The following is a 24,356-nucleotide window of genomic DNA, read 5'->3' as shown; positions in this document are numbered from 1 at the left end:
AAAATTCAAAACTTTTTATCTCAAAATCTGATAGCTCTACAAAAAAACTATCTTCAGTAAACTTATTCATCTTGTCAAAATCTACAAGTTTGCTGGTATCGAAGCTATTCCTTCAATATGTTTAGTTATGTCAATTATAAAAAATCGTCAAAAAATTCACTTTAGTCAAACCGTTACTGCTTTTCAACTTCAAAAATATGTTAAAATTCAAGTTATGTCTGATATTCTGTGAAAATTTCATTCAAATCTGTCCATAAATAACTGAGATATAGTTTATCAAAGTTGGTCATTTTGTATGGAAAATCGAAAAAGTTGCAAATGTTTTGTCCAATACTGTATAATAAGGGATACAAGTTGTAAAAAATGGCTTCATTTTAAGGACGAATACAAATTAATAAAACGATGTAGTGTATGAACCAGCATCAAAGCTTAACAAATGATATAGAATTTCATCATGTGACTTTCAAAGACATTTTCAAATTTCTTTATTATTTAAATTTGGAGCACTTCTGCCACAAGATTAACTGAAAATAAAATAATACTTTTCTCTAGTCAATTTCATCAAGGTTAACAATAAATTGTATAAGAATGTATTTAGCACTGCGAACGAATTCCAAAAAACAACATGTTGTCATAAAAGATATACAGGATGAAATAGTCAAAAGAATTTGCAGCGAACATGTCTTAGAATTTTCTCTTAATATTTAATTTTTTCAACAATATTTATAAAAGAGACTCTATAAATTTTGATAAGGTATAGTGCCGTTTGATTTTGGCAGAATTCCAGAAAAAAATCATGTTGCCAATATCGAACCGTGTCAAAATCAAACAGTTGTTTTTAATCATACTTTTGTATTTATAAACACGGATTAAATTTAACTATTTTGAAAAAAAAAAGACACAAAGAAACATTAAGATAACCAAGATCGGGAATAACCCATGATGTATTTTTTTTTTGTATATAATTTCAGTACAAGTCGGTTTCGATTATTCGGGATTCGATTATCCGGAATTTTAGACTCGATTATCCGGAGTACGATATTTGATATTCTTGTTTTTCAGTATTTGTGCATAAATTTGAGATAATTTAGTATTGCACTATACAATATGAATGGTTTAGCAGTTTTGGACGTAGGTAAGAAAAGGGAGTTTGAAAAAGTATTTTTTTGTGTACGTTGGTCAAAAAATGTTTTTTCTTCTCAAGGCCCCCAAATGTTCCTAGAAATAATATCTTGCTAGGCCACTGCATCATACAAATATAATAACAAATGAAAAATATTTGAGTTGCATTGTGTAATGAAAAACAAACTAGTCTTAATATGTCTATAGATTCAAATACAGGTCGGACTCGATAATCGAATCGCTAAAACAACATTTAAATCCGCGATAAAAGAAATAAAATAAAAACACGGTTTTTTATCGTGTTTTTTATGTTGACAAAAACGGTTAGCCAGAAATGTCTCATGAACTTATCGATATGGATCCAAAGCTATCTCAATGGATTCAACGAAGATTACACAGAGTGCATATGAGTCTTATCAGAACAATTCTGGAGTAATCGCATGCTACCAGAATATTATATTGATCCATGGCATAATAGCTATGATGTGCAGCATAAAAATCATGAATTTTGAGCCGTCGCACGATATGAAGGAGAAGATTTACAAAAGTGTGCCACTGAGGTCCTGTCGGAACCGATTCCGGGGTATCCAGCTGTGGCCAGAATCTTATATTGGTCTTTGGCATTATATCTATGATGTTCCGGATAAAAAATCATGAATTTTGAGCCGTCGCACGATACGAATGAGTTGGATTACGAAAGTGTCCCACTGAGGCCCTCCCGGAACCGATTCCGGGGTATCCGGATGTGGCCAGAACCTCATATTGGTCTTTGGCATTATATATATGATGTTCCGGATAAAAAATCATGAAATTTAAGCCGTCGCACGATATGAGTGAGTAAGATTACAAGTGTGTCCCACTGAGGCCCTAGCGGAACCGATTCCGGGGTATCCGGATGTGACCTCATATTGGTCTTTGGCATTATATCTATGATGTTTTGGATAAAAAATCAGGCATTTTGAGCCGTCGCACGGTATGAGTGAGTAGGATTACGAAAGTGTCCTACTGAGGCCCTCCCGGAACCGATTCTGGCGTATCTAGATGTGGCCAGAACCTCATATTGGTCTTTGGCATTATATCTGTGATATTCCGGATAAAAAATCATGAATTTTGAGCCGTCGCACGGTAGTATTCTTAGAGTTTCAGAAAGTGTCCTCTCTGGGTACATTCAGGAACCGGTGCCAGGTGACCGGGTATCCGAAATGGCCAGAATCAATGAGAACCAATGTCATTCGACCTTCTGGCAGCTTTTTACTTACAGAAAGTACACAATGAATAATTTTCTTACCGCTAATCTTGAAAAATCTAAGGGAACTATCACTTCCGGAACGAATATACCCCATTTGAATCCGGAATAACTCCGGAACCAAGTGGCCAATCCCATTTCTTCCGGAACACAATAAACCTTGAGGAGTATGCGGTTTGTTTGAGACCAAAAGATCCAAAATTGATTAATAATTTGCCAAGTTATGATTTTTTAAAGTTCATTTTTAATGAAAAGTCAGAGTTGGGGGTTTGAGAGTTAATCTGATTGAAAATAAAGCATTGAAAAACGCATCGTTCTACTTTTTTTCCAATGAAAATGAATATTTAGTGCATAGAAAATTGTGGCCCTTTTTTCATGTTTGTCAGGAAAGATCGAAGGTGCACAACAAAAGGAAACTACCGATTTTCTCGAAGCCTGCCTTGATTGTTGTTGGCATACTGGAGTTATCTTGCATTTCAAAATAATGTTGTCTTATATTTCGTGTGTAGTATCGGTGCCTCCCTCCCAGCGTAGAACCAACGGCAGTATGGGCCTCGAAATAGATCGAGAATCATATATGGGATCATACATTAAGTACGTCATGTTATTAGGGGGAAGGAGGTGTTCTGCAAGATGTAACGAATCATTCAAGTTTTTTTAATCCATATAAAAAGTGTGACGTGGGGCGGATCGGCGGGGTTGTTGTAGAAAATGGTATGTTTTTGTGACACGTATCTCGTGGACACCCCCTATTGTATAAATTATACGAAACAAACCATTGAACCTACACCTCACCTCCTGACGCATTTATTGAAGCTTTTCTAAAACATTAGGGGACATCCATAAACCGCGATAAATTGTACAGTTTTCAACCCCTCTTAACCTTGGGCACATTTTTTAATGAAAAGTGCGAATATTTTGTATGAATCGTTGCGTTTCCCTGAACCTTTTTAGGAAGAAAAAAGGTGACGTAATCTATGGATAACCCATAACATGTGATTACATAAAGCAATGGGTTGTTCTGCTGACGGATTTTTTAATGCAAGCACCATAAATATTTCCTTTCCTATTTTCGATTCAACAAAACATGCTGAACAAAATAAAAAATAATTCTCGAAAACTTATTCAAACAGACTCAAGTCAAAAAGTTCACAAACTTACTTTATCGATTCTACGCGTTTCGCAGACGAAGTTCTACACGTTCTGCTCTGAACCAACTCGATTTTCCACTTTTAGAACGTTCAATTTCCGGATTCACAAAACGACGAAAGTAAGATTTTCAACTTTCGCAACCTAACCACTACTTTCGTCGCTCCGCTGTATGGAGAGACAAAGTGACTTAACAACGAATCAAAACAAAACACTACTTGAGTCGATTTTACACTGGTACAAAAACGTCGCTAGTAACTAAATAAAACGACTTATCATTTTGTCATAATTTTTTTATGAGAACTAATAGAAACTAGTTAGTTTTTGAATGCGAGCTAATTGTATGCAAAATTTAGGCAATGTACACGGTAGAAATATGTTAAAAAGTTTTAGAAGGTAGGTTGGGACTCTTCTTAATTAATTTTCTCAAAACCGTATAAAAGTGACTTACGTCGATTTGAAAAAGTAATCGAGAATTAGGAACATTGTGTGCCTAACTTGACGCACAAGATTTTCATACAAAAATATGTCTTAAACCTTGAAAATAGAAAAATGTCGACGTCAATTTATGAATAAAAGAATATTACTAACTGTTGTTGATGATATTGCTATAAAACAGCACAATACTTTCATGAAAATTAATTAACAATACAGTGGGATTCCGTTTTTGGCAACAAAGTTGAAATTTTCAGTTGCCAAAAACGGAGCCGTGCCAAAATCGGAACCCATATTTCAAATTTTATTTTTCAAATATTGGTTTTGAAAGCATCATTACAATGTTAATACATCATTTTTATGGAATCATAAGGCGTTGAGACTTCGAAAAGGTTCACTTCGAAGCAATTTCCCGGAGAGTTATACTATGCTATGAATCTATAGCTCCGTAATATTAAATCTGGCAAACGATTTTCTGGTCGCGTTTTTACGCCTCAACGTCTTCAATTTTTTTGTAGAAGCTTAATGCATAATTTTTGTATAAGAGGGCCTTGTAAAACCAATAATCGCATAAGTGACTTTTATTGAAGAACTGGACATTTTCTTAAAACTATGAGAGAAAACGAAAAAAAAAATGTTTTCTTTTAAAGACGTATTTGCGAATCAAAAGCGCTGAGTATTGCAAAACGGCATAACTTTTTTTTTCTAATTAAATGAACATTTAAAATCAGTTTAACTTTTGGACTTAAGCGTAAAATTTGAAAAATTCGGTGAGTTTAGAATTGCTCCTTCAATTTATGTTTCTAATAAAGTGAAGCATTTTATAATGAATGGTTGACAGTATCAAAAGGGCAAACATAAACAAGAGAAGATGCATAAATGTCTTGTAATTGTGTAGAATTTAAGGTGAAGATGAATCAAAGCCAAAGTTTAAATTTTCAAGAGCACGGATCTGGAGAAGTAAACATCCGTTTGAGCTGAAAACCTAATCGAATGCTTACCACCCCTCTAGTGATCAATCGATTGAGTTTTCAGCTTAAACGGATGTTTGGTTCTTCAGATCCGTGCTCTTGAAAATTTGGAAGTTTGGCTTCGATTCATCTTCACCTTAATTTTTACTTGAAATAATTTTTAATTCAGCTAGATATATGTTTTACACCTGCCTTATGAAATCAATTGAAATTTACAGGATCCTGTTATGAAACCTCAAGAACCTTATAGGAATCTTCAGGTTCTCATAAGAAATCTACAGAAAAAACGCTTGAGCTCTGAAGCATCTTGCCAAGCATCCGTAGGATCTCGCAGAGCGTTCTCAGGATCTTGCTAAGGATTTTGCTAACATCTTGGAATTCCGCTGCGATGTTGCCAAAAATTCTCAAGTCTCCGATGAAGAAATTTAAAAGTTTATTATTATAAGGCTACCACTAGCACACCTCAAATTCCCTTTTCAAAATCCTCAAGCTTTCGCCGAAAATATTAAAAATACTACTATAAATTCACATTATCCCGCTTAAAATTTACAGGACGCCCTAGAGTTTATTAGGAATCATCAGATTTTGGACATAATCCTCCATAACCAGTTCTAAAGATCCCTCAAGAAGCTCTCAGTGTCCACTAGGAATCTGCAGATATCCTCATGAATTCGTTAAAATTTCTGAAAAGTCCCACAAGAACGAAGAATCCCTTAAGGATTCTCCAGGGTACAGTTAGGAAACTAATAGACTCAGCTCGTGATGATGTTGAGACCCGTATCCTTGATTAACAATCTTGTACAGAATTCTGGATAGTCTCTTAACAAATCTAACACCTTATAGAGTCTATAGAAAAGAGAGAACATAGCTTTAAATAGTTGACGCATAAAGATCAATATACACACCAATACCACAGACAAAAAGTAAAAACACTCTCAGTCGTATTTATCGCACGCTTCAATGGTATTATTTAAAATAAATTGTAGTTTGGACTGTATTCGCATTTGTCATGTTATTTAATGAAATTTAAAAAAAGTTATGATACACGACATTTAGCTGCAGTGTGTTTTTACATACGCAATGTATGTAAATCCATAATAAAGACAGCGAGACAAAATTTATGATTGTAACTCTGTGTGAGTCATAGATTTTTCGTTGCTCTTATGTCGGTGCTGGTGCTTTGTTCGAACAAGCTGTTCCAAATCTGAAGAACAGTGTTTTTTTCATTGTATCACCTACTGGCAGACTCAAGTGGGCTGGTCACTTAATATGAATGCCTATGAAAAGAGGTTGGTCTTAAGTTGAGATACTGGTGGAGATTATTGGTGTCATGAAACGTTGCCTATGTATGATCAATGACCATTCTGAAGTAAATAAGCGCGTACGCGAGTCCTTAGTAGTTGGTGAGATTTGGGGAAACATCGACGAAAATGGAGATCTGGAATGTAATCGGCGAGGAGTTGACATGCTGTTCAAGTGACTAAAGCAACAGACACGATAATATTTACAATAATTTACAAATTTAAATGGTATTGAAAAATGTTGCCAAAAACGGATCCATTTTGTTGCCAAAATCGGGGGGTGCCAAAATCGGAGCATGCCAAAAACGGAATCCCACTGTATTTAGCACATTCACTAAGGAATGAAAAAAATTACGCACTTGTTGGATGCATTTTAAAATATATTTTTTTGTCTATTAATAATCAAAAATAAACTTTTTTTGATTGAAATCTTTCAATAACATGTAAAGAAGATTAAGGAATAAATTTTAGAATGCTAGTCTGAACTAGAATTAATTTATAATAAAATTAATTAGAAAATGCGTCAAGTTTGGACCCGCGTCAAATATGGTACGTTCATGGTAGGTATAAATAAAAATAGAGTGGTGTTTGTATGTCACGAAATAACTTGAGAACGGATCAACGGATTGACGTAAGTTTTCCACTGTTGCACTCGACAAGGAATGCGACGTTTTTGTGCAAGGAAAAAGTTTGGGAAAGTCTCCGGAATAATCGGGAAAACGGGAGAAGACTCAGGTGTCATTTTGTATGGAGGATTACATGACGTTTTGCAATAGCCTACTTGATGGCAAGACGAAGTTTGCCGGAACCACTGAAATACGCCAAGATCACCTATGAAGGAAATCTGCAGATCTGGGAGGAATCCGCTTGAACTTGAGCTTGACTGGCCGAGCGTTTTTTTACTCTAACTCTAAAAGCCCTTCCTAGAGAGATCAGACTGCCTGTGTACTGGTGGTGCGAATTGTTTGCAAATCTTCGAGCAATCTGCCTTCGGGCTAGACGAAGAATGCAACGCGCACGCACAGAAGCACAAGGAGAAGAACATGGTGCAACATTCAGAGAGGTAAAGCTCTCAAAAAGAAATTCCAGAGTCGATGCGTTGATAGTCCTACAGAGTGGTAATGGCTAAGACCAAAGGTGCCATAGCGCCCCAAGTTGAAGTCGCCTGAGCAGCTGCGATCGATAATCGATGTACTCTTCTCGCATCATCCCACAAGCCCATTGCCCCCAGAGCCGTATGCGGCAGATGAAGGAGTAGAAGTGGCGAGGGTGACGAACGAAGAGCTGGCAGACGTCGTGAGATCATTCGCGTCAAACAAGGCACCGGGACCCGATGGTTTCCCAAATGTTGCCTTAAAAGCGTAAGTGAATGCAGACCCGGTCATGTTCAGAACCACGATGCAACGCTGTATAGATCAATCTTCCAGGATGTATAGAAGCGACAGAAATTGGTGCTACTACCAAAGGCGGGGAAACCACAAGGTGACCCGTCGGCGTCCTATTTGTCTACTAGATACGACGGGCAAGTTATTGGAGAGGTTGATCCTCAACAGGCTAGTACCGTAAACGGAAGGTGCGGACGGCCTGTCCAACAACCTGTTTGGATTCAGGACAAGTAAGAATGCGTTCAACAGTACTTCACCGCCTCAAGGTACCGGTGCAGTTGTGTAAGCTTCTAGAAACCTATTTTGATGGTAGGATTCTACTGTATGACACAGAGGAGGGACAGAAAAGCGTTCGAATTACCGCGGGAGTACCTCAAGGTTCAATCCTAGGCCCGCTGTTATGGAATGCGATGTACGATGACGTACTGAGGCTGCCCCTTCCGACGGGTGTTAAGATTGTTGGCTATATCGACGATATCACCCTAGTGGTCTATGGTGAATCGATGGAGGAAGTAGAGTTGACAGCAGCGCACTCTATTTCCATAGTTGAGGAATGGATGAAGTCTAGGAAACTAGGACTGGCCCGGCACAAGACTGAGGTGGTGGTGGTTAACAACCGCAAGCCCGAGCAACGGGCGCTTATCTCGGTAGGTGATTGCACCATAGAGCCCAAGCGATCCCTTAGGCATCTTGGGGTAATGATCGATGACAAGCTCAGCTTCGCTAGCCACGTTGAATATGCCTGTAAAAGGGCATCTACGGCTATAGCGGCGCTATCCAATAGCTCTGGCGCTATCCATACTAAGGTATGGAGGACCAATCTGGTCAAAAGCGTTGTGGTGAATCTTACCGCCAGGCCGATTTTCGTTTCCCTACGTTGTGTTTGATTTGCTTCTTTTCAGGTCCCTTTTTTCTCCGTGCAGATAGATCACAGCAGCAACGGTTCTCTTCAGCAGGCAACAACAGTGATACACATGGAACACTACTTCTACAGTCCACTTTATTCCAATAAGAAAAAACAACTTTCACTTTCTTCTCTGTCACTTTACTTGCACACTCTTCAACTATCAAAATCAATCTAATCCTACTGTCCTACAGCTGATTTGCTAGAGGTCGGCTAGTGGGTATCCCATGTATATAGAAGTATACGAGCAAAGCAGATCGGGTTCAGAGTTGCCAGAAAAACCGGGCGAAAACACAAAATAGCTCAAACTGAATCGGTTATTCCATGAGCCGCGGTCAAACTGCATGTATATTTTGAGCAACTGATTCTAGTTTCTATCATACCCGCCGCCTTGAATGACATTCAACTTTCAAAACAACAACAACAACAAATGTTACAAGACTACTCGCAGAGGAACATAAAACTTAATTCTAATTTTACAGGAAATTTTACATCTATTTAGCTGCATTTGGCGACACATCATCGCACTGACTTTGCTGATCTGCTGGGCAAGTGATTTCGTTTGGAGCCGGTGAATCTGCTGGGGCAAACGGAAGGATGCAAACCTTTGTTACCGGACGCTTGATAACTCCTTTTGCGGTGCGCAGAGTGACAACACGGGTGATATTGTCCGTTCCTGGATGCAGTTTAACGATGCGACCTAGTGGCCAACGGGTGGTTGGCTGCTGTTCATCCAGAATAATGACGAGTCTACCGGGTAGGATATCATCGTTCCGGGCGTAGCATTTGGTGTCCTTTTGCAGCTCTTGGAGATATTCTTGCTGCCAGAGAGTCCAAAACCGCTGCATTAGATGCTGTAGTTGCCAATAATGATCCAGCTGACTAGTCGGAATCCGGCGCAAATCTGGGTCGGGCAGGGCCATTAGCGACGTACCAATCAGGAAATGTGCCGGAGTTAGTGCTGCTAAATCGTTAGGATCGTCAGTCATCGGGAGTAGTGGCCTGGAGTTCATGACGGCTTCAATCTGTGCAAAAAGTGTGGATAAATCCTCGTACGTATATCGAGACGAGCCTATCACTCGATAGATGTGCTTCTTCGCTACCTTCACGGCGGACTCCCAGAGGCCACCGAAGTGAGGAGCTTTAGGAGGTGTAAGGTGCCAAGTAATCCCTTCCGAGGCGCAAAAGGAATTGATTTCATCAATATGGTGGGCAGCTGCCAACATTGCAAACAACTGGGCAATTTCGTTCTTGGCTCCTTCAAAATTTTTCCCGTTGTCCGAATGGATGTGTATCGGTCGACCTCGACGGGAAATGAAACGACGGAGTGCTGCCAAAAAGGCGGAAGTGGAGAGCTCGCAGACTAGCTGTAAATGTACTGCCTTTGTCGAAAAGCACACAAACAAGCAGAGATACGATTTTGCAGGTGCGGCTCGTTTGTGAATCGGCTTTAAGTAGAAGGGACCAGCATAATCAATGCCTACAACGCTGAAAGGACGACTTGGGGTAACTCGTGACGCTGGAAGTTGGCCAATTTGTTGCTGAGCCGGTGCTGGATTAAGACGTTGACATCTGAAGCAATTCCGTACTACGCTGCGTACCAATCTCCGACCATCTATTGGCCAAAATTCTTCTCTGATCACTGTCAGGAGCGTGCGTCCACCGGCGTGTTGCAACTTTGTATGCATATATTCCACAAAGAGGCGGGGGAATGGATGCATCTTAGGAAGTAGGGCAGGGTGCTTAGCTTGATAGGGGAGAAGCGAATGATTTAACCGACCACCTACTCTCAACACTCTCTCAGAATCTAAAAATGGGCTCAACTTTCGAAGGGGGGATCGTTTCGCTACAGTACGCTCTTGTTTTAACTCACGTAGTTCATCGGAGAAGCAGTCTTCTTGTGCAAGACGGGTCAGGAAGGCTTTTGATCTTTGTAACTCCTTAGGATCCAGGGCAATTCTACTTAGTCTAGACAGACTTAACGATTGCGATCGAGTTTTGTAGCGGCAATTATCAGCGAATCGAAAACAATATCCGACGACATGCAATAAACGAGAAAAGGAGGACCAGCGTAAGAATAATGGGTTGATTGGCGGCGTCGTGATCGTTGCAGCCACAATACGAGCTTCGATATTTTCCTCGGGTACTGTAGGAGGGGTTGAACTTGGCCAGTTTTCCTTCGGGCAGGCTAGCCAATCGGGCCCGCTACGCCAAAGCTTGCTCTTGACGAAATCTATTACCGCCATCCCTCGGGACACCAAATCAGCAGGGTTTTGATAGCCGGATACGTGATTCCATGCGCCACCATGAGTAAAATGCTGTATCTCGGAAACGCGGTTCGCTACGTAGGTTTTCCAGTTGTTAGGAGGGGATCGTATCCATTGCAGCGTGATGGCTGAGTCTGACCAAAAATACGATGCAGCAATCTCGATGTGTATGGATTTTCGAATTCTCTCGTACAGGTGAGCACCTAGCACCGCAGCGCTTAGCTCAAGACGTGGCAGACTTACACGCTTGAGAGGTGCTACGCGAGACTTCGAGGCCAATAGGCTTATACGAACTCGACCGTCAGAATCCTCGCATCGAGCATAGATGCACGCACCATACGCAACTTCTGAAGCATCGGAAAAAACATGCAATTGAACACTAGCGTTTGGTAAAAACGCATATCTATCGGCTCTATAGGTTGAAATGGTAGGAAGCTCGCTGCGTATACCATTCCATTTTTGGCGAACGGAATCTGGCACTGCGTCGTCCCATCCACAAGAAAGTAGCCAAAGCTCTTGCATGAGAAGTTTGGATTTCACAATTACCGGTGCAATGAGCCCGAGGGGATCGAAGAGACGAGAAATGCAAGAAAGAATGCTTCGCTTGGTTGGTGGTTCGTCACACGGGCTGATATGGGAGTCAAATCGCAGCGTGTCGGCTTCTGGTTCCCAGCATATTCCTAATGCTTTAATAGTTTCATTCGGATTAAATTGAAGCGATGACTGCGTTCCAATTTGTTCATCTTTCAGGCCACGCAAGACTTCTAATTCGTTTGAGGTCCATTTGCGTAGCTCGAACCCTCCTTTGGCCAATAGTTCACTCATTTGTAAACGGAATTGAATTGCTTCTTGAACATTTTGAGCACCTCCAATAAAGTCGTCCACATAGAAATTCTTGCGCAATGCTGGACCACCAAGAGGGTACTTGTGACCTTCATCGTCTGCGAGCTGGTGGAGTGTGCGTGTCGCAAGAAAAGAAGACGGTGCTAGGCCGTAAGTAACGGTTTGCAGTTCGTAGGTTCGAATCGGGGATTGCGGTGAGAAGCGGAAAAAGATTCTAACTAATGGTCGGTCTTCCGGGTGCAGCAATACCTGACGATACATCTTTGCAATATCCCCTACAACTGCCACCTTGTATGTACGAAAACGCATCATAATGTCGAGAAGGTCGTCCTGTACCACCGGGCCCACACAAAGTGCCTCATTGAGCGAGTATCCGGTCGACGTCTTCGCTGACCCATCGAATACGACTCGCACCTTAGTTGTCGTACTAGAGTCTTTGAATACTGGATGGTGAGGCAAGTAATACGCTACGGGCGGATCCTTTTCGCTTTCAGCCACCTCACGCATATGCCCAAGGTCGATGTATTCTTGCATGAAAGCATGGTAGTCCGTCTTGAGCTTGGAATCTCGTTCGAATCGCTTTTCCAAAAGTTCGAATCGTCGCAACGCATTCAGTTTTGAGGATCCGATCATTGCGTGGAAATCTGGTTGACGTGGCATGCGCACAATATAGCGACCTTCTTCATTTCGAAAAACGGTTGATTGATACAGAGTTTCGCATCGCCTTTCTTCTACGGAGTAGTTGTCGTTCATGACGAGTTCCTCATTCTTCCAAAAACGTTCAATGCTTTCTTCAAGCGTCACCATAGAAATTGTAGTCGAACTAGGTCTAGACTTGTTCGATGAGCTTTCAGGACAAAAAGGTGACGAAGAACCAGCTACGATCCAGCCAAATACGCTATCCACAAGAACTGGAAGATTTTCGGACAGCTGCAGGCGCGCCGCGCTAGGGAAAAAGGAGTAAAAATGCTTGGCTCCGAGAACAAGATCAATTGGCTGTGATTGGTTGAACGATGGATCGGCCAGAACGAGATCCTTTGGGATATTCCACCCAGCTGTGGATATGTTCCTTGATGGAAGGTCAGCCGTGACTTTATCCATTATCAAGAAGTTAACACCGCATGAAAAGTGTTGATTCCTGGATCTAACTTCTGTGTAGACTGACTGGCGCACCGGCTTGGATATTTTACCAGCACCCTGGACTGTAATGTTCACATTGCTGCGTCTCAAGCGAAGAATACTTGCCAGCCGTTCTGTGATTAGATTCGGTTGAGAGGCGCTATCTAGTAGAGCGCGCGCTGGATGCTCCTGCCCAAACGAATCAACGATGTGTACAATGACGGTCAACAAAAACACGTTTTCCCGATTATGTTGCACCGGGACACTGGCTTCAACAATGGGATCAAGCTCCGCTGCAGTCACAAGGGGATTCTGGGATGTCTCTGACGAAGCCGACGGACTAGATTGAGCCACTGGTGTTGGAGAAGACGTAGAGGCTACTGAAGTATTTCCGTTCGTAGATCGACGGGTGGAATCAGGTGTCGAAGTATGCAGAAGAGTGTGGTGCCTCCGATTGCAATGCCTGCAGCTCATTTCTGATGGACAGTTGCGGTAAGAATGGTCAACCTTAAGGCAGTTAAGGCACAGGCGCTTCGCATTAACTATCTGTAGACGTTCAGAAAGTGGAAGCCGCTGAAATTTAAAACATCTGACCAATGGGTGGGTTTGGTTGCAGGCTAGACATCGTTTCGAAGTACTAGTAGTGGAAGAGCACGATGAAAGATGAGCAATCGGTGATTGTTTCTTCGACAAAGGCGTAGACGAAGCGGAACCCGATGGCACGTGGTGATTAACAGAAATAGACTCCAGTACCCTGATCCTCCGTTGCAGAAACTCGATGAGACAGGAGTAATTTGGATCCTTGACCGTTGACGCATGGTCCTCCCATACCTTGAGCGTGTCGTCATGAAGTCGAGTACAGAGCAGGTGCTCGAGAAGAGAGCTCCAGGAATCAGTAGGCTCCCCTAGCTGGCGCAGTATCTTTGTGTGTCTCTCGAACTCGTCCACTAAACCGTGAAGTGTCGTAGCAGATTCCTTCTTCATTCGTGGAATGTCAAACAGCGCCTGCAGATGTCGCTTTTTCATCAAATACTCGTTGGAGTACCGACCTTTCAAAGTTTCCCACGCAAGGTTATAATTTGCCGAGCTGATTGAAATCGCTTCAATTAACTGTGCTGCTTCGCCTTTAACAGCTGCCCTCAGATAATGAAACTTTTGAATGTCCGGCACCTCAGCATTCGAGTGAATCAGAGCGACAAAGGTATCATGGAAAGTTAGCCACTGTTGGTAGTCCCCATCAAATTCAGGCAACGAAATAGTTGGTAGTTTGATTCCAGAGAGAGCATGAACATTAGTGGAGCAGGGATTGCGAGCGTTTGAAGAAGTAGGAGTCGGTAATTTCGATATCAAGCTAGCTTTAATTGAGAAAAGTCGCGGTTCATAATCCGCACGAACACCTGCATGCATTGCCCTACCTTCCTCTGACGTAGCACAGTCCTCCAGTTGGGCTTGAATCGCTTCTAAATTGGCCCAAATGTTGTCGATGTGGCTAATCCTCAACTGAAGTTGCGCCTCGTCACGCTCAGCTACGTAGTCAGCAATAAAAGCCTCTGCCCGACCCAGTGATGCCAGTATCGTGTCCCTTCTGAAGAGCAATTGCTGTTGCGTAGCCATTTCCGGTGCGGTGGTCATCAGTTATGGAATGCAGCAGTCAGTGGATCTGAGAACAATAAGACCACGGTAGACCCGAGGGCGGGACAAAGTAGCTACTTGGAACGGTACTCACCTGTTCCAAGGCAGTAATATGCCTTGAATTAATCAATAAATGCAGCAAAAACCAGACGAGCACCAAATCCTCCGAATGCGTATCGGGAGCGGAGCAGCTAGTAGTGCTAGTACCAGAAGCCGTCGAAAGCAGTCCAATTTGCCGTAATAGGCCCGTAGGAGAATCACAATCGACGAAACGGGATGGATAAATCTTCGAAGAAATCCTTAGCAGCCACTGACAACGTCGTATAAAATCCAGAAGCGCAGAAAAATACCGTGTGGGATCACTTCATACGGTCACGCTTGATGATGACACAATAGCACTGGTATTCACTGACAGGAACAGACGAGCATCAAAGGCAATGGCCGACTTCGAAAGGCGGCAACAGGAGGTCAATGTCCAGCTATTCACTTGGCAAACAATGCCAACATCCAGAAGCTTCTGCAGGAATAATAGCTACGGGGAAGCCAAGCCGCCAACTTCCAAGAATGGCGCCGGATGGCACTATGGCGACAGTGATTGTTTGACGATCCCGGTAGAATGCTCAAATGACGCAATCCAGTCGAATTGGCGGTATCCGCAGAGCAACGAAGAGTGTACATGCAAGAAAAGTAAAATCTAAAGGGCACCTGTGCGGCCAGCAAACATACTCGGACAGCTAATTACCTGCTGCCCGATATAATCGAGCCTTGAGAAAATAACTATCCTCCGGGTACAATGGCTGTCGCAGCGACGAATAATGCTCAGCGTCGAAATGGCGGCTCCCAGGTCGTTTTTAGATGATCCGATGGCGGAATCCTGGTCACGGCACCAAAATTATGGTGAATCTTACCGCCAGGCCGATTTTCGTTTCCCTACGTTGTGTTTGATTTGCTTCTTTTCAGGTCCCTTTTTTCTCCGTGCAGATAGATCACAGCAGCAACGATTCTCTTCAGCAGGCAACAACAGTGATACACATGGAACACTACTTCTACAGTCCACTTTATTCCAATAAGAAAAAACAACTTTCACTTTCTTCTCTGTCACTTTACTTGCACACTCTTCAACTATCAAAATCAATCTAATCCTACTGTCCTACAGCTGATTTGCTAGAGGTCGGCTAGTGGGTATCCCATGTATATAGAAGTATACGAGCAAAGCAGATCGGGTTCAGAGTTGCCAGAAAAACCGGGCGAAAACACAAAATAGCTCAAACTGAATCGGTTATTCCATGAGCCGCGGTCAAACTGCATGTATATTTTGAGCAACTGATTCTAGTTTCTATCACGTTGTTATAAAAGATACCATGGGGAAGTGAACTTCCACCTGACGCAGTTTCTGTCAGGACATGGTTATTATAGACAGTACCTGCATAGGTTCGGGCACTCAGAATCTCCTGCGCTGTGGAAACAGCGGAGCATGTCGTGTTCGATTGCCCCCGTTTCATTATTGTGAGAGATCGCATGCTTGCTACATGCAAAGGGGACCCGTCCCCCGACAATATAATAGAGATAATGTGTGCGGTTCGCCGTAAAGTGTAGCGAGCTCGTGGTGCATCCTTCGCCGCCACACACCGTTTTCCTGCACACCGCCAAACATCGTCCTAAGCACCTGACGTTCGAAGACTCCAAGTGCTTGCAGGCCCTTTCTTTTTTTGACTGCAGGTTCTTCTGGAGCCCATAGTAGGGAGGACTTCCACAGATGATGCGTCTCCGTGTTTCACGGCTAACATTGTTGTCCGCCATCAGCAAGGATCCAAGGTAAATGAATTCATCTACCACCTCGAAGGTATCCCCGTCATTCGTAACGCTGGTTCCTAGCCGAGCCCTGTCACGTAGGTTCCGCCCACCAGTATGTACTTTGTTTTCGAAGAATTCACCACCAGTTCGACTCTTGTTGCTTCGCGTTTTAGGCGGGTGTACATTTCTGACACCGTTTCAAATGTTCTTCCGATTATGTCCAGTCATCAGCAAAGCAAACAAATTGACTGGATCTTGTGAAAATCGTGCCTCGGCTGTTAGACCCGGCTCTCCGCATGACACCCTCTAGCGTAATGCTGAACAACAGGCACGAAAGTCCATCACCTTGTCTTTAGCCCCCGGCGGGACTCGAACGAACTCTTTACGCAGTTCTGCACACCGTTCATTGTCGCTCTAATCGGTCTTGTGAGCTTCCCGGGAAAGCTGTTCTCGCCCATAATTCTCCATAGCTCTATGCGGTCAATACTGCCGTATGCCGCTTTATGATCAATGAATAGGTGATGCGTAGGGACCTGATATTCCCGGCATTTTTGGAGGATTTGCCGTACTGTAAAGATCTGGTCCGACGTCGAGCGGCCGTTCACTAAACCGGCTTGATAACTTCCCACGAACTCGTTTGCTATTGGTGATAGACGGATAGGAAGATAGGAAGATGATCTGGGATAATACTTTGAGGGCGGCATGTAGAATAGTGATCGCTCGATAGTTCTCACATTCTAGCTTGTCGCCCTTTTTGTAGATAGGGCATATAACCCCATGCTTCCACTCCTTGGTAGCTGTTCAGTCTCCCAGATTCTGACTATCAGCCGATGCAGACAAGCGACCAATTTCTCCGGGCCCAACTTAATGAGTTCCGCTCCGATACCATCTTTCCCAGCTGCCTTTTGTTTTGTTTTTTGTTGAACGGCATCCTTAACTTCTCTCAAAGTGGGAGCTGGTTGGTTGCTATTGTCCAACATTACGACGTAGTCATTTCTTCCGCTGGTTTGAACCTCCGTGCCTGTGCTCTCAGCGCCATTCAAGTGTTCGTTGTAGTGCTGCTTCCACCTTTCGATCACCTCGCGTCCGTCCGACAAAATGTTCCCATCTTTATTCCTGCATATTTCGGCTCGCGGCACGAAGCCTCTGCGGGATGTGTTGAGTTTTTGATAGAACTTTCGCGTTTCTTGAGTGCGCTGCAACAGCTCCGTTTCTTCGCATTCCGTCTCTTCCAGGCAACGCTTTTTCTCCTGGAACAGACGGGTCTGATGCTTCCGCTTCTATCTATAACGTTCCACGTTCTGTCGCGTACCTTGCTGCAGCATTACTGCCCGCACTGCGTTCTTCTCCTCCAGAATTATTCTACACTCCTCGTCGAACCAATCGTTCCGTCGGCTCCGTTCAACGTACCCAACAATGTTCTCGCCTACGACGTTGATGGCTGCTTTTATTGTACCCCAGCAGTCCTCGAGAGGAGTTTCGACGAGCGAATCCTCTTCCGGCAACGTTTGCTCGAGATGCTGGGCGTATGCTGTGGCGACATCCGGTTGCTTCAGTTGCTCAAGGTCATACCGAAGCGGGCGTCGTTACCGTACGTTGTTAACGACGGAGAGTTTTGGGCGCAGCTTTACCATTACCAGGTTGTGGTCGGAGTCGATATTAGCGCCACGATAGGTCCTGACGTCGATAATGTCGGAGAAGTGCCGTCCATCGATCAGAACGTGGTCGATTTGCGATTCTGTTCGCTGTGGTGATCTCCAGGTGTATCGGTAAGGAAGACTATGTTGGAAGTAGGTGCTACGAATGGCCATATTCTTGGAGTCGAAGGCCGTTCCCGTTCGTCAGCCGGTGGGCGTTGAACTTTCCAATCGTCGGTCTGAACTCCTCCTCCTGGCCAACCTGAGCGTTTAAATCTCCTATGATGATCTTAATGTCGTGACTTGGGCAGCGATCGTATTCACGTTCAAGCTGCGCGTAAAATGCATCTTTATCAGTGCTTCACAATATTTTAAATTCTTATCTTTTAGAAACAATTTCATTTTTTTGTGAAATAATGGACGGATCTTAGAATTTGACAAATTGCTTGTCAAATTCTTGTTAAAGTAATTATAGACAAAATAATGAAATAATACTTGAAGTAAATTCATCGAAAGATCCTCATTAGAAAATCCTGTGCGAAATTTCTGGAATTCCTAGCTTTTTCCTTTTTTTTTTTTTTTTTTTTTTTTTTTTTTTTTTTTTATGGAGTGTTTAGTGGGAGCTGCATGACAGATTACTTGTCTGTACTGCTCCCCGTAGTGCAAATTTTACCTCTACTTTTGCCAATATTTAGACGGAATTGGCTATGTTGCCCGCTTTAACACTACTTTGTTTGAATGTTGTGCAGAAGTAGTTTTATTAAATTGTTTTTGTTTCAGTTTCCCTCCCGTAGTCCACCTTTAGTTATTATGTCTAGTCATTTTCTGGTCTTGTACGTACTGTATTTTGTTATATTTTAGTCGTTGTGCTATTTATTTCAAAAGAGGTCGCTGATGTGTAATACTAATTCCATTATATGCGTCAAGTGTTTGGTTTTGAATGCAGCGCTAGAGTGGTAATCAATTGTAATAGTTCAGATTCTTGGTTACGCATGGGAAGCTCCTTGCAAGTATATATTTATAATTTATACTCTTCTTGGAAATAACATAAAGCGCTATATTTTAGTCTATGTTGACAACTTGTTTCACATATGCCATCTCCAAGTCATTTAAAACAATAATAGAGAGAAATGTTAATTGTGTATATTACGGTCATATTTCAATAAAAAGATCGTTACAGCGTTATTAATATAAAAACATGACATAGGCTTCACTTATACGTGAACAAGAACTATCTGAGATGTCTCAATGTTTTAAGGGTTTTGTAAGTCATATGTTCTCTAGTATTTGTCAATTGTTGTAATTAATCTGTAACGAGCTAACTACTTGTTGTAAGTGTCTTGAGGGCCTTTCAAATTGAGCATTTAATTGAATAGTGTGACAAGATAGTTTCTGAGACGGTTATGGGTAAATTGCTATTGAAAGGTTGAATGTGTATGGACTGAAATGATAAACAATGTACCATCAGTGCACCAGTATCCGCTCATGTTCCAGTAGCCCGCTCACACCGAAAAAAGATAAGTTTAAACAAAATAAATATGAAAACTATAGCCACTAGACGATGCAAATCGACAAATTGAATTATACTGTGGACAATCTTTTGCGTATTTACTCAAATTACCTTACATTTTAAACTCATGGTACGTTGACGGTACATATGCTAGATATTAAAAGTGTAGCTTACCTTATTTTTAGTAGGAGTTATTTTAATCGAGATTCCCCTTAAAATTCCTCATTTTCTTCATTTCCGACAAAGAAAGATTCTTCATCGCTGAATCCATTGAAGACTGAGGGGGTTAGAGAGCTATCGTCGCTATCCCAATCGGAGTCGCTGTCCTCCTCATATTCCGACTCGATTAGTGTGTCGAAGAGCTTTTTCGTCTGTTCCTTCATTTTTGTTCGGTCTAATGCTGTCTCCTGCCAAAATTGTAATGATTTACCGCTCCTCTCTATGTCTTGACGAATGCATGTTCTCCATGAGTACGCCGGCCTTCCTACTTTCTTCGGCTTGTTAATTTTGAGTTCTAATGCTGCTTTCAAAATTCCACCGTGAGTGCTTCGAATTATATGGCCGTAATAGTTCAGCCTCGATACTCGAATCTTGTTATTTATCGTGTATCCTTTTAGCCACTTTGGAGCAGCTTGTTGATAATCATCATTTGCGTCAAGCGATCCAGCAACTTCAGATGCTTGCTGGTGCCCTGGAGAATCCTCGGGGGCAGCATTTTCTTGTTGATTATTATCTCGCTCATCTTCCTGGACGCTTAGGCCTTTTAGTGTTAGAAGCATTTCATTTTCCATCTTTCGGAGCGAATCACGATTCCGTTTGATAATGGTAGAAACTTCCATAGAGTAAGTAACTACTGGTGTGATTGAGCAGTGGTAGAGTCTTTTAACTACTGGCCATTTTAGTCGATGGGTTTTCAAAAATGAACACAAATGATGGAATGCCTTTTGCGCTTTACGAATTCGATCTGCTGTTGTTGCTCCGCGTGTCAGACTGCTGGTAATCTGTGCACCTAGGTTTTTCATGATTGTCACCACCGGTAATTCGTATTTTCCAAATTTGGCGGTTGTCTCCGGGGCCCTGTTGTTTGTCAAATCGGGATCGCGATAGAGAACTTTCGTTTTGCGAACATTTATTTCCAAACCAATTGAATATAGCAATGGTTCAAGGATCTCAAGCAGTCTCTCCACTTCCTCTTCCGTTCGACATATGAACATCAAATCATCGGCGTATCCGAGAATGCATGGAAGCTTCAGTGAACCTTCATGCGATAGTTTAAGTTCTGGAATGAATTCTTGCACTGATGCCAGAACATGGTGTAACATCAATATGAATAGTTGAGGGCTCAATGGACAACCTTGTTTTACGCCTTTCATTTTCTTGAACGACCTCGTCCTTTGTCCATACCACTGAACAGATGTTATTTCGTGTAAGCATGCTTCAATTATTCTGTTCACTAATGCTTTGGATACGCCCATGTCTATCAAAATCTCACCGGCTTTGGATATATCCAACTTGTCGAACGCTTGTTTAATATCTAGGGACACCAGGATTGTTTTGCAACCTTTTCTCCACCGTTCATCCAAAATCCTTCTCAGCACAAAAATTTGGTCAGCGGCGCTTCGTTTTGCTTGGAATGCCATCTGGTAAGCCCGAATTGGCTCAATTTGCTGCTTTAGACGATCCAGAAGAATTTTCGCGTATATTTTATAAACAGTGGAGCATAGGGTTATACACCTGAAGTCATCAATGGATTGAGGATTAGACGTTTTTGGTATAGGAATTTGGACAGTTTCCTTCCACTCTTTTGGGACGACGTTTGTTCTGAACACTTGTTTGAGAAGTTGTGTCAATTCATCTAGCAATTCCTCGCTTCCGTATTTCAAAAATTCGCTGTGCAGATTATCTAGACCCGGGGCGCAGTTGTTTCTACTGTTCCAAATAATCGATCTAATCTCCTCCTTTGTAGGCTCTTCCCCTGCGTCCTTGTCGTCATCCTCCAAATACACTCGACTATCATGATCTGGCAGGAGAGTTGCAGACTCTTTTAATTTTTGCGTCCAGTGTTGAATTGGAATATATCGGCTCTTTCGGGATGTGTGATTCCGTTTGTGTTTCTTTATGAAACGGAAAGTTTTCGTCATTTGCGACAATGGGTTTTCCCCTTCGATTTCGTCCAGGAAAGATTTCACCTTGTCGTTAAAATGATCGAGGTACGCTTGCTTTTTAAGTTTTCTAGCCTGTTTTGCTTCTGCTTTGAGTACCTGGTTTGGGGCGATCCATTAATTACATAAGACAATTTTTGGAGTTTTTGAACCCCCCCTCCCCCCATGGTAAGATTTTTTGTACGAAAATTAAAAATAAAATGTAAGGCGCGTAAGAAATCTCAAACCCCCCCTCCCCCCATAAACCCTTACATAATTAATGGACAGCCCCTTTGTTCTAGCGCCCAGCTGTCTCTGATGTGCAATAAAGTAGTTCTTCGATGCGTTTACCCGACGCGGTGTTGGTGGTGATCCTGGTTTTTGAAGAACAACTTTGGCAGCTTTGTACATTGCGTCTTTAATGCTAGTCCACTTGTCTTCTACATTATTTCCCACAACTATCGACTGTTGTCTTTGTAGATGATGATTGATTCTTGCTTGGAATCTGGTCCGTTCGTCTTCATTGTTCTTTAGAGATTCTACATCAAATCTTATGCGCTTCGCTCCTTTGCTATTTATGCGCTCTCGTTCATCTGTCGTGCTATTCTCTTTTTTCAAGACGCATTCCATCATTTTGTGATCACTCTTCAGATGGGAAGTGTAATAGGCTCTTATGTTCGGGAGTTTCATGAACTGCATTTTGGACATAATTACATGGTCCAGCTGGGAGCTTGATTTTCCGTTTGTCCATGTTGTTATTACTGAGGATGATGTGCTGAATGTCGAGTAGTTTTTGAGTCGCAGTCCATGCAAGAAGTTTTTCAGACCAATCCCATTTTCATTACAATATTCATGTAGTAAACTCTTTCCTATTACTTCGGTGTCCTCCGTTGTGAAGTCCTTTTTGCCGATATGAGCGTTAAAGTCCCCAACGATGATTAATTGGTCTTTAATAGCACGAGGAAGATTAACAATGTATCTGAAAAGTATTTGAAACTCCGGATTTTCCATTTGTTTTTCTGATCTAATGTAAGTCGATATGATCAGAACTTTTTTCCCGAACACGTCAGCCAAGTAGGAGCAGGAATTCGGACTTATTCTTTTAAATCGGTTTTCTTTGTACACTGCTTTTGCCACCAGAATAGCTGTTCCACCACCTATTCGATCTCTTATCGTACCACTGTTGACGTTGAACCAAAAATAATTATCGATTTCTACCGTACACTCCGCCATTCTTGTTTCTTGGAGTGCTACAATACGGTAACCATTCTGAAAGAAATGTTGGTCCATAAATTCTCTCTTTCGGGCCTCGGAGCATCCACGCACATTCCATGACATCAACGGAAATTTGTCCTCTTCCGTAATCATCGGTGATCCATGTATTGGCCTTATAACTCCCGACGCATTGCTAAATTGAGAAGCATTTGTATGGGTGTTAAATTGTAGATGGGTTATTCTGGATACCGGATGTAACAGGGTGTTGTCCAATTCCCTGTCGTTATTATTCCTATCGGGGGCTTGTAGTCTTTGAATAACCGAGTCGTAGTGTGTTCTGATTGAGTTTCTGCTTCCTCTAAATGATCGATATGCTATGCGCAACACTCCTGACGCTGCCGCTGGTCGGTTGAACGATATCATAGGGCCCTCTTCGTAATATACATCGATCCTGCGATTGAAGATGCGCGATGACGCTGCAATTGTTTCTTGACCCCCCCATTCGTTAGTTTCCGCAAGCTTTTGTAGAAACGTTTGTATTCTTGATTCGCTATCACCGCGTCCTAGGTGCGTCAAACCTGCTATAGTGTCCGCTATTGAAGCACGGTAATCTTCGATGTTGAGTTTTATGTGTTCGACTATTCTTTGCCTCAGCTCCATTACTTTTGTTTGGTGTTCCTCAGTACCAACTTCCTGGTGGTATAATTGGTGTAGGATTGCAGAGAACAATGTCCATCCCCTGGCATTTTCTTCACCATCGCTGTTCCATCGTTGTAGTACATGTGCTACATTTTAATTTTTCGCTAATAATATTTCTACTTGGAACCTAAGTTAGTGTGATTGTTAGTGTCACAGATATGGAGATGAATAATAAAATAATTTGTAATAATGATGCGCAATGTTTTCATATTTATGTATTTTGATTAGATGGAATTTACCTCAGTTTGGAGTTCGATCGGTCTATGCAGTTCTATGTGGTTCCGGGATTGCTGTAACGTTAGGATTTAGTTACATACGACGAACGATTTGGTCACTCGTGGTTGTGTTGTGTACATAAGCAGAATATAGAGAAAGAAAGCTGTTAGTATTATAATTAAACATGATTTTGTGAGTTATTAATGAATTACATTTGACTACATCCTCGAATGCAGTCAACGACATCGTATATTTCATGCATTTATCTGGGTTTCCCTCAGTCCCGTAGGTCTGTTGTGTCCTTTTATTCCATCTATTATTCTTTATTTGTCTAATGTAATTTGTTTTATACAGTTTTACTTATTGTTTTTCTTACTAAATCCTGTCTCGTCTGTCTGTCTATTGCTGCAATCACAAATCCAAGTTTAATTCTAATAATATAGTCAGTATACTCAAACTAAATCTAAGAGAAAGAAACAAAACAATCAAAAGCAAATGTCATCGTCCGGATCCACTTTTCGGTAACAAAATAAAGCTTCCTCGCGCCTAAGCCCTAACTATTCATTATAATTTTGCGAGAGAGAAGGTATTGTAGTTTCCTGATACCAGCATTATAAATGTGGATCATTTATTATGATTCTATTATGATAAGCATAACAACATAACATTTGTGTCACATTCTACTCGATGAATCCTTGGTCATTCTCCTCATTGGTTAAGGTTATAATCATAATCATTTAAACATCTATCTAACCTAGCAGTATTAAAGC

The 24,356-nt window shown here is 42.0% G+C and overlaps 1 protein-coding gene across 4 annotated transcripts in view; it reads right to left on the bottom strand.

The window, feature by feature from the left end:
* Positions 1 to 24,356, bottom strand: part of LOC5578886 (DDB1- and CUL4-associated factor 10 homolog) — a 118,574-nt gene that overhangs the window by 4,988 nt on the left and 89,230 nt on the right. For 3 of the 4 annotated variants that reach the window (XM_021839620.1, XM_021839625.1, XM_021839629.1), the window contains exon 7: positions 23,610 to 23,660. The exons of the other annotated variant lie outside the window; for it this stretch is intronic. In XM_021839620.1, the coding sequence (XP_021695312.1) occupies positions 23,610 to 23,660 (51 nt within the window). The remainder of the gene's footprint in view (positions 1 to 23,609; positions 23,661 to 24,356) is intronic. 4 annotated transcript variants of the gene reach the window in all.

This window comes from Aedes aegypti, chromosome 1 (assembly GCF_002204515.2).
Source record: "Aedes aegypti strain LVP_AGWG chromosome 1, AaegL5.0 Primary Assembly, whole genome shotgun sequence".
In the NCBI taxonomy this organism is placed as follows: domain Eukaryota; kingdom Metazoa; phylum Arthropoda; class Insecta; order Diptera; family Culicidae; genus Aedes; species Aedes aegypti.
The sequence above is the reverse complement of the archived record's forward strand: the minus strand, read 5'-3'. Positions and strand labels throughout refer to the sequence as shown.